Below are 10,643 nucleotides of genomic sequence, written 5' to 3'. Positions count from 1 at the left end.
CAACAAAGACAGTTTGGGCGATGCAGCTACCAACCAAGAAACAACACGTTTGTAGAGAACCTCAGAAGCCAGGAGGAGGCAAAGAAGCAATGTCCCCTAGAGCAGATAGCGATAAGATGGCCCCGCCAACACACTAATTTCAGACCTGCAGCCTTCAGAGCTGTGGCAGAATATGGTTCTGTTGTTTTGAGCAACCCAGTGTTTGGTACTTTGCACTGCAGCCCTAGGAATCTCACACAGAGGGAGAGCCACTTCATACTGAAGAGTTTACAGCCAGGATTCTTGTAAGAAGTGACATCTAAACTGAAACTGGAAGGACTTGTAGCATCTGAATGGTAGGAAATGGGGGTTCTTATTTATATGATAACTACCATTCATTGAGAATATACCACATTCCAACTATTGTTCCAGGAATGATTCATAGACCAAGGACATCTAGACCTCTCCTCCCTACTTGACTCTCCCTGTCCCGTCCCACAGTGGTTGATGTATCTAGGAGCTTCAGTGTGGAAAATGGAAGAAGCAGGAGGGTGTGGGGTTTGGGGGAGAGCGGTGGCAAGGCATCTGTTCCCATTCCAAGCCCTGGCCGAGATATCCCTTTAGCCGAGAGGGTGGAAGCAAGTTCCAGAACCTCTGTGAGCTTTGTTTTTATGTGACACCAGGTGAGGAAGTAGTTAGAGCGACTCTGAGAGGCTCTGCATATTTGGGACTGAGACAGCTTAGAGCCAGAGCAGGCCATTCTCCCCTCCTCGCCACAGAAACAAGCCACATGGAGGCTTCCCAAGAACCAGGCTCTCTGGGAGCATTAAGAGTCAACGCCCTTGGCATGGGCTATGTTATCCTGATGGACAGTGACCCTGGATAAACTTCAGCCTTGGCGAAACCTCAGCAAGTGGCCTTGCAAGCAGATGCTAGACATGTGGGAGCTAGGGCAGAAAAAAATAACAGGACAGAAGCCCACAGCAACTGCAAAAGAAACAAGTTGGCAAGGGAACTTCTTTGAGGATGTCTAGAAATAACTGGAAATACTTTGAAGGGAGTTAATCTCCTGAAGTCAAGTATGATGAAAATTCATGCCATAAAAATTGAAATATAAAAATAATGTGAGCCCTAGCTGGTTTCAGTCAATGGATAGAGCACTAGCCTGAGGACTGACGGGCATCAGGTTCAATTCCAGTCAAGGGCACGTACCTCCGTTGCAGGCTCTATTCCCCTCCCAGGTAGGGGTGCATGTGTGAGGTAACCGATAGGTGTGTCTCTCTCACATCGATGTTTCTCTCTCTGTCTCTCCCCCACCCTTCTGCTCTCTAAAAACCAATGGGGACAAAATATCCTCAGATGAGGATTAACAACAAAAAAAACACCCAAAAAAGAATGTGAGATCTTGTTCTGTGATGAGGCCTAGAACATACAGGTTAGACACAGATTTTCCCATTTAATCCAACTAAAAACCACCATTATCCCCACTTCCGAGGCAAGAAAAGGAGAAGCCAGGGAATTTCTCCCCCTGTCTTTGTGCTTCAGGCCTTATCTGTGGCAGTGACTATCTCTTCTATAAACCTACTCTTACTGCAAGGCCTGCTATCACCCCAGCTTCTGCCTGGTGAGCCTGGATCTTTTTGATTTTTAAGCTTTAGGCAGTGGTAGCACCTTCCTGCTCTTAACCTCAAGGATTTCACATGGTCTACTTTAGGCTTCTTAGCTCTGTCATCTCCTGTGTAACCAATTCCTTGAACGAAATTCTCTCTGTTTAAAATATCAAGAATATTTTCTGGACCCTGGCTGATATAGTAAACATATCAGAGAGCCACAACCTTCCCAGGAAAGTAGGAGGACAATGAATGTAAACATGACTTGCATACCATAAGTACTGAATAAATGTTTGTTGGATCTATCACTCTTCTGAGCTTGTTGCTTCCTGACATGGGGGCCTCCAGCTCCCCAGCCACCAGTGTTCTGACATGCTTTCTGGCCCAGCTTGTCTTTCTCAACCTGCAGATCACAAAGAGCGTGTAGGCAATATTCGGTTGCAACACTTGATTTTCCTCCTGACTTGTTCTTCTGCTGTAGCTGTTTTCTTAATACCCGTCCCTGAATAGGGCAAGTATCTACTTTCTATGTTCCTGCTTGTTTACTGTAGAAGCACTACTTGGCCCAAAGTTTCTTCTCCTGGGCTGTTCATCTGCTCTACTCATTATTTCCATAGTACCCATTTCCAACAATCCTGCCCCCAGATCTTTCCGGAGTCCCTTGAATCTGCTAAGGTTCATATCAGTTTAAAATTAATGCAAAGGAAATCCACTAAGAATCAGAGCCCAAAAATAAATTTGTGACAACATGCTATAATTTCACACATGGAATCATAAAAATATGAAATGGGTTTATAAAAATGAAATAAAGTGCTGATATATAAAACCTGACACAGAAAAATCAATAAGTTATTAAAGTGATTATCCACAAAATAATTCACTGCATTTTTCACTTTAGAGTAGCAAACTCCTACCAACACTTAGAATGTAATTCAATTTATGAAGTTTCCATTTGCCCACAACTCTTCAGGACTACCTACCTTTACAAACTGAGTTTCATCTCAAATATATTTTGAGGTCTAATATCAATGATTTAAATACATATTAGGGCATTTCAGACAGAGATTCAGTGTTCTCTCTAGTTCATGCTTTTTTTTTTTTTTTTTTTAAAGTTGGCATGCAGTTTAGTCTAGTTGTTAACTACAAAGGTATGGTAATATTGTATTACTAGAGGCCCGGTGCACGAAAATTCGTGCACTGGGGAGGGGGGTCCCTCAGCATGGCCTGCCCCCTCTCACAGTCCAGGAGTCCTCAGGGGATGTCCTACTGATGGGAGCGGGCCTAAGCCACAGTCTGGCCTCCCTCTGCAGGAAGCAACCGGGCTGATCAGGGGAAGGTGCCACCATCACCCCGCAGCCGCTGCCGGCCACCATGGCTTTGTCCGGAAGGACATTCGGCTGTCTGGTCTAATTAGCATATTATGCTTTTATTATTATAAATTGGGTATGATTCTATCCTATACTCTATCCATGTCCTTGGCCATTGTCTTTGGGATTCCTCCCAGGTGGAAGGTTAGATTTGCAGGTGATAATTATTGAGGAGTGTTCTTAGGAACAGAACTTTTAACAGAGTTAGGGAAGCAAGATTAGACAGAGAGAAAAATGGGACTGAGGCTTCAGTCAACCCAATGGGAAGCCCTGGAGTTGGGAAAGCCCTTCATAGATGTTTTGAATTGAGGCAAGGGGTCCAGTCTTTGTGCCCTCACATATGACCAGACATTGCATGTGAGTTGCTCAAAGGGGCACCTTTGGGCAAAGGAGTATCCTTCCGCTGAGGGCAGTTCCTGGTAGACAGTGGGGATGGGGAACCTGAATTGAGGGTTGAAGTGGGAGTCAGGGGTGGAGATATCTGTGAGCCATCATCAACAAACATTCCTGGCAGATGAGGGAATAAGTGGTTCTGAAAGGGGGATGAGGAGGTGCATCACAGCATCCACTACAACCCATAGAGGTGGAATATTATCTGTTTGCTACTTGACATTGGGCTTGGCCTTGTGACTTGCATTGATCAATGGAATGGGGCAGAAGTGAGTATGCCAGTTGCAAGCACAGGCCTTAAGAAACCTTGTGTATTTCCAGTTTCCATCTTATTCATGTCCAGGCTAACTTGCTGATCTCAGGCAGAACATGAGAGGCACATAGAGCAGAGCTATCCCAGACAGCCACCTAGCCTACATCAGCCAGCCTAGATTCTCAACTCTCAAGATGACCCACAGACACTTCAGAAATAAATGTGCCCTTTGTATGATGTGATTAGTTATTCATTGATAGCAATTTGATATAACAGGCTCAATGCAATGGTCAAATATTTTCCAACATCCGGAACCTCTGGCTAGTGATGGTTAACTTTATGTGTCAACTGGACTAGCTTCAGGGTACCCAGATTAAACATTACTTCTGGGTGTGTCTATGAGGGTGTTTCCTGATAATATTAGTATTTGAATCAGCAGACACAGTAAATAGCCCTCCCCGGTGTGGGTGGGCCTGAATAGAACAAAAGCCAGAAGAAGAAGGAAGTCATCCCTTTTATTTCCTGCCTCACTACTTGACTTGGGGCATCTCAGGACATCTTCTCCTGACCTTGGACTGGGACTTATGATATCAGCTTCTCTGGTTCACAGGCCATTGGACTTGGACTGCATGACAGCACTGACCTTCTTGGTTCTCCAGCTTGCAGACAGACGATATAATCTTCTTATGGGACTTCTCTGCTTCCATAAATGTCTGATCCAATTCTTCATAATAAATACATATTTCCTATTAGTCCTGCTTTTTTGGAAAAGTTGACTAATACAACGACTTACTTGTGACCTTGAATAATTTACCCAACTTTTTCCTCTAAGCCTTAAGTTCACCCTTGATATAGAAAGAATGATGTCTGCTCTATAATGGTGTGAGTTTAAGTATCGAACATGGCAACTCACAGGCACTCATTTACTATGAGTTATGGTCAATAGTCATGTGCTTTCATTTCTAGTGGCAAAAATCATGAACTTAGAAGATATTTATTTCTAGTTGCAAAAATCACAAGCCTAGAAAATACTGGTAAGTAAAGGAGGGTAGCAAAGGAAGGGTAGCTCCCACTGCTCTCCAATTTCTTAGGCAGCTCCTGTCCTAGGTGGTGGTGATGGCAGAGTAGGGTCCAGCAGTGTCAATGGTAAATGGAGGATCTGGCCTCTGATTCTCTGATTCCTGAACCACTGAGCCAAAGATCATATCAGATGGAAGAGGCAAGAAAGAACAGGAGACAGGCGCCTCCAGTTCTACACTGGTCTTTTCCTTTGGCTTTCAGGCACCGAGCCTTCTAAGCTTTACCTGCTACGATGTTTTGACGCACCAAAAATAGCCTGTGGGGCCCCCACTGTGCAGCTACTTCAAACATTGCTGAAGGTGGAAAATTTTTGCTCACTGAAATACTTCTGCCAAGTTTTGGCAGTGTGGCAGGGTGCTTTGCTTTTTCTCTCTTCCTTTTAAAGCTGACAAGGAGAACAAACTGCAGAAATAATGTTAACCAAATAAAGAGACACTATGCTTTTTTTTAAACCTCATTGGCGTCAGAAAATTTATTCCCTAATGAGCCATAACCAGATGAGACTACACATATCCCAAGTCTTACAAGAGAAAGTTTCAATCACAGACTTCATATTTTATGACCAGTGTGTCCAAATACTGGTCCCAAGGAGAGTTGAGACTTTGAAAATTTTCACTTCCCTACCTCTGAAATCTTCACCATGGCTCACTACTCCCAATTATTAGGGTTATTTTATTTTAAAAATGAATGAAACTGAGGGACATTCCCCTTCACTTTCCAAATTCCTAAAACAGCTACTCTTTGTTTTTAATTGTGTTGCAAAAAAAGAAAAGAAAACAATACATTCATGAAACATTACAAAAGACCAACAGAGAGAGGCAAGTGCAACATATTGGAGAGGATCCTGGGGAAGGGCTTCTCAAACTTTTATGCCAAGATACCTTAACAAAAAAGGAGAACCGAAAAAATTTACCCCTGGGACATCAGGAAGTATAAATCAAAATGAAAATAGGTAACATTAGTGAGAGCTCACCATGTACCAGCCACTGTTCCAACATTTAACTTATACTTGTGATTTATGCTCATAACCCTATAAGGCAGACGATGTTATGATTTCCATTTTATAAATGAGGAGACTGAGAAACTAAGACACAAAGAGGTTAAGCCACTTGCCCAAGGACACGCAGTTAGAGAAAAATGGAGCTAGGATTGGAAGTCTTGCTCCAAAGTCTATGGTTTCAACCACAAGTGCTATAAGTGGTCTACCACCAGCTCCAAACTTCATAAAACTTTACCGTAAAAATACAAATGAATATCTCGTCCTATTCCATAATCTTTTCACATTTGTTTTAATATAAAAAATACTTTTTTCAAGGACTTTAATCTACATTTTTAAATGCTCTACTGCTTTTTTTTTAAGTTTATAGTTTATTAATCCTCTCATGAAAAATCTGCACAACCTTCACAGATAAAGTCACCAAAGAATCTTTACTCCTTCTGTTTGCCAGCACCAGCACTGGCCTTTGCAGTCCCCCTGGCTTTCTTCATTCTGTTCTTGCGTACCTTTCTCGGTTTTCGTGAGGTCTTCTTTTTCTCATATAGGCCATGTCTTGCCAGTCTGTGTTTGGGTTCATTTTTCTTTCCATAATCCAAGGAATCACAAATCATGCCAAAGCCAGTGGTCTTGCTACCACCGAAGTGGGTTCTGAATCCAAACACAAAGATGACATCAGTTGTGGTCTTATACATTTTGGCTAGTTTTTCCCGAATTTCTGTCTTGGGTTCTGTTGCCTTCCCAGGGTGAAGGACATCAATGACCATTTGCTTCCGCTGAAGTAGTCTGTTGGTCATGAACTTCCTGGTCCAGATAGTTACCGTGTCATTCATGATGAAGTTTGATCTTCAAGCAGCCAGGGAGGAAAAAGCTAAATGCCCTACTTCTTCAAGTAAAACTGATGCTAAGTATTTGAAGTGGTGTGCTCAATTTGATGAGTATTGGCCTAGGAGAGCTAAGATGCTCAATAAAAGTTAAAATATCTTTATTGTTTCAGTCAGAATTAATGTGTCCAATTAACCAAATATTTAAGAAAGAAGCTTAGTTTCTTCCCCAGTGTCAAAGCAACTGATTCTAAAGAATTGTGGATAAAAGGGAATTGAGCAAAATAGATGAAGTGAGTAATTTAGCAGGAGAGAGGAGACTAACACATTAGATAGATGAAGTTTACCAACTCAAAATAAGTATAAGACTTGACATAAGGCAAAGCATCTTATAATCAGGATATTTGTAGTTTATACTGAAATTTAAGACCACTTGATGGAGAATGAGAGAGGAAGAAAGAGAATATGTGTGTGTGTGTAAGAGGGAGAGAGAACATTTGGAGAAGGAAAAAAAAGTCTGTTTTTGTAACATAAGGTAAAGCAATTTACTGGGGGGGGGGGGGGAGTACAGGATTTAGACCCAATTCAACCATGAATGAGAATATTATATGTAATCTATATATATCTATATATGTCTATATATATAAAAGGCTAAGCGACTGTCTGGCCCACCAACTGTCCAACTAGTAGCTATGACACACAATGACCACTACGGGGCAGACGCTCAACACAGGAGCTGCCAAACTGCAGTGACTTGGTAGTGGTGGTTCTTGGGTGATGCACCCTGGAACCAGAGAGGAGGGAGCCCAATTCCCAGGTGCGTCACCCGAGAACCACCCCCTCGCAATCTGGGATCCCTCAGGGGATGTCAGACTGCCAGTTTTGGCCCCATCCCTACAGGCCAGACCAAAGGACCTCACCTGAGGGAGGGATCCCACTCACTCTGCAGACATCAGTGCAGCCAGTCAGGGAGGGACTGTGGGAGGTTGGCTCCAGGGCATGTCAGGCCCATCTCGCCCAGTCCCACCTCACGGCCACCTTCTAATTAATTGCCTTTCAATTTGCACGAATAATAGTACAATTTATGTGTTTTCATCAAATCTAAGATACCATTAATTATAAGATTCATTTAAATTTCAAAGATTTAAAATGTCTTTTTAATTTGATCTTAGAACTGATGAAATGCAATGATTTGTCTGAATCCCACTTGCAAATTGAAGATAATACATAATACAGCCCTGCAGAGTACTGATGAGGGATAAATGAGGTACCATGTGCCTAACATATGGTAAGTCCTTAGGAAACATAAAAGTATAATTATTTCCACCTCTTCTTGCCAAAAGCAAGTTAATATCCTTCTTCCCCAAAATAATATTTTAATTTTTACTGCACAAAAAGGGGCATTCACCTCATCACAAATGAAAACAACATGCCAATGGATAAAGCAAGACAGTATTCACCCTCCCCAGATTTTTCTATGCTTTCAGAACAAATATATGTGTGTGAGAGTCTGCACATATATATAAAGTGATAAATCTCTTCAAAATACACTTTTAAATGTACTTATGTGAGCACTCTTAACAGTTTTCTGCACTGTGTAATAAAGAAACACATTAGAAGGGACACAATTTATTAATTCTTTTTTAAAGGTGTGAGGTACTGCCAATGAAATGAATATAGATTACAGCATTCCTATACTTAAGAGCATTAGAACTAGTAGTGTTTGATTCATATCTGTGTCGCCCATAATAAACTTGACACTTTTTCTGATCATCTTAACTAGATGTAGTCTGCCCCACCTTTACAAGTTCAAGGGTTTCTATATGCTTATAATTTTCATGGGACACTACTGCTTACTGTGGTTCCCAGACCAGCGGTATTAGCATCATCTAGGAACTTGTTAGACATGCAAATTCTAGGCTCCACTCCAGATCTACTGAATCAGAAACTGGAGGAAGGGCTCAGAAATCAGTGCTTTAATAAGCCTTCCCATTGAGGCGATGTTTGCTGAAGCTTGAGAGCCACTTATTCAGAAGTTGCCATGGAAAAAACTGAACAAGTCAGCACCCACCCATTTATCATCACAACCAATTTTTTGTTAGTCCACTTTGAGATTTAGATTTCATCAAAACCAAGACCTGGAGGAAGCATTATGGAGAAAGACTGGGGGATAGAAGAGAGTGTTTACAATGCAACAAGGGTTCCAGAGACAGCCCTGGATGTTGACTCTCTTCCATCCTATCCTAAGCCATTGGGTGGGCTCAGCCATCCTTGTAGAAACTAGGGATAGGTGTATACAGGGAGATAGCTGCGTTAATAATGATGATATCACCATTTTAAAATTACCATAATTATACTATTAATAACTATATAATTAATACCTATTAATCCATTTTCAATCCTAAAAATCAGCAGGACAAGCTCGATGGTCTTCCAGTGCTGATGGGTGGAGTATCCGTTTGCACAACTCCAGTATCAGATGGAACAGGTAGGACCCTACGAACTAACAGTTTTTCAATTTATTCTCAGACTAACCAAATCAGTCCAGTAGCATATTAAACCCACAGAACCTAAGAAGCACTTAGGCTCACAGAGGTAGTATAAACTTTCTGATTTATACACCAAGTTTTTTAAAATATATTTTTATTGATTTTAGAGAGGAAGGGAGAGGGAGAGAAAGATAGAAACATCAATGATGAGCGAGAATCATTGATTGGCTGCCTCCTGCATGCCCCTACTGGGGATAGAGCCCACCACCCAGGCATGTGCCCCTGACCGGAATTGAACCCAGGACCCTTCAGCCTGCAGGCAGACGCTCTATCCACCGAGCCAAACCAGCTAGGGCTATACACAAGTTTGTACTCATGGTCTCCTCCTTGCTGTGATGCAACCCCCTCCCAAACCACCACTAAGATCATTCTCCAAATGGAGCTAACTATACTATGGGTGACTTCAGCCCTAATTACACAGGTTACTTCACTCTTACTACTGTTTACTTCATGTGTTGCTGTTTTTCTTAGGAAAATGAGGAGGGGATCCTGAAACTCAGACAACTCATCCTCCTGGCTAAACTTCAGCTTTGCTCTTGGTTCTCAGCACTCTTGAGTCACAGGAATGTAAACACTGGGAAACCTCAACCTCTTTGTCTTGTCTCTTATTTCCAATGTCTCCATGAATTTACTGGCCTAACATATCTTATTTCTAATAACTCCTAAACCAAACACATTTCTTCCCTTCAAGAAAATAGATCTCCTTTCTGATCAATGCAACCCAGAGTGGGCCAGGCAAGAAAATGAGATGAGGCATCCATAATGAAAAGGGTGAAGACTGAGACAGTAGAGAGCTGCAATGGGAATGCCCAGTTAGCCAATTTGCTAATGTGTGTCAGTACAGAGTTTTGATTGAGGCAAGAGCTTGGAAAATTAGACAGACTTGGGTTCCAAAATTAGATAAGCTAGTTCTTAGCTGTGTGATCTTGGAAATAATAATAGTAGGTTCATAGGCTTGTGAAGATTTGCGTGTGTGTTCTTTGGCTTGTGTTGAAGATTAAATGGTGACGCACATAAAAGTGCACAGCAGAATTCCCAGTACATGGTGAACCTCAATAAATAGTGACTTGGAGTTTCCGTTTCTTATGAATAAACTACACCATCCCTTACCAATTAAAAGACAATGCACAATACAGATTTAAGTGATAACTGAGTTTTTATTGCCTTCTATAAATATAAAAATATTCCCGAGGAATAGGATTCAGGAAGGAATTAGTCACTACTATGTTGTAATGAATCCAAAGGGAGAAAACATGGTCTTTATCCTCAATGGATCAATACATGGCATTTTTTTAAGACTTTATTTTTCAGAGGAATTAGGTCTCAGAGGAATTGAGGGTATGTATAGAGAGTTCCCATATATTCCCTGCTACCACACATGCATAGCCTCCCCCATTTTCAATATCACTCACCAGAAGGGTACATTTTTTACCAAGGATGAGCCTATATTGATATTTACCCAAAGTGTACAGTTTACTATACAATTCACTCTTGGTGGTGTACATTCTATGGATTTTGACTTAAGTATAATGGCATGCATCTATTATTAAAATATTGTACAGAGTATTTTCACGGTCCCAAAAATTCTTTATGCTCT

The 10,643-nt window shown here is 41.5% G+C and overlaps 1 protein-coding gene across 1 annotated transcript; it reads right to left on the bottom strand.

The window, feature by feature from the left end:
- Window positions 1-6,107: 6,107 nt before the first annotated feature.
- LOC308520803 (small ribosomal subunit protein eS24-like) lies at window positions 6,108-6,506 on the bottom strand (the record flags this gene model as incomplete). The annotated part of the gene is made up of 1 exon (XM_081093535.1): window positions 6,108-6,506. One exon carries the CDS (start codon window positions 6,504-6,506, stop codon window positions 6,108-6,110), a length of 399 nt encoding a protein of 132 aa, XP_080949661.1.
- Window positions 6,507-10,643: the final 4,137 nt, after the last annotated feature.

This window comes from Myotis nattereri (genome assembly GCF_964212035.1).
Source record: "Myotis nattereri genome assembly, chromosome: 6".
In the NCBI taxonomy this organism is placed as follows: Eukaryota; Metazoa; Chordata; class Mammalia; order Chiroptera; family Vespertilionidae; genus Myotis; species Myotis nattereri.
Note: the sequence above shows the minus strand (reverse complement) of the source record. Positions and strands in the feature narration are given on the sequence as shown.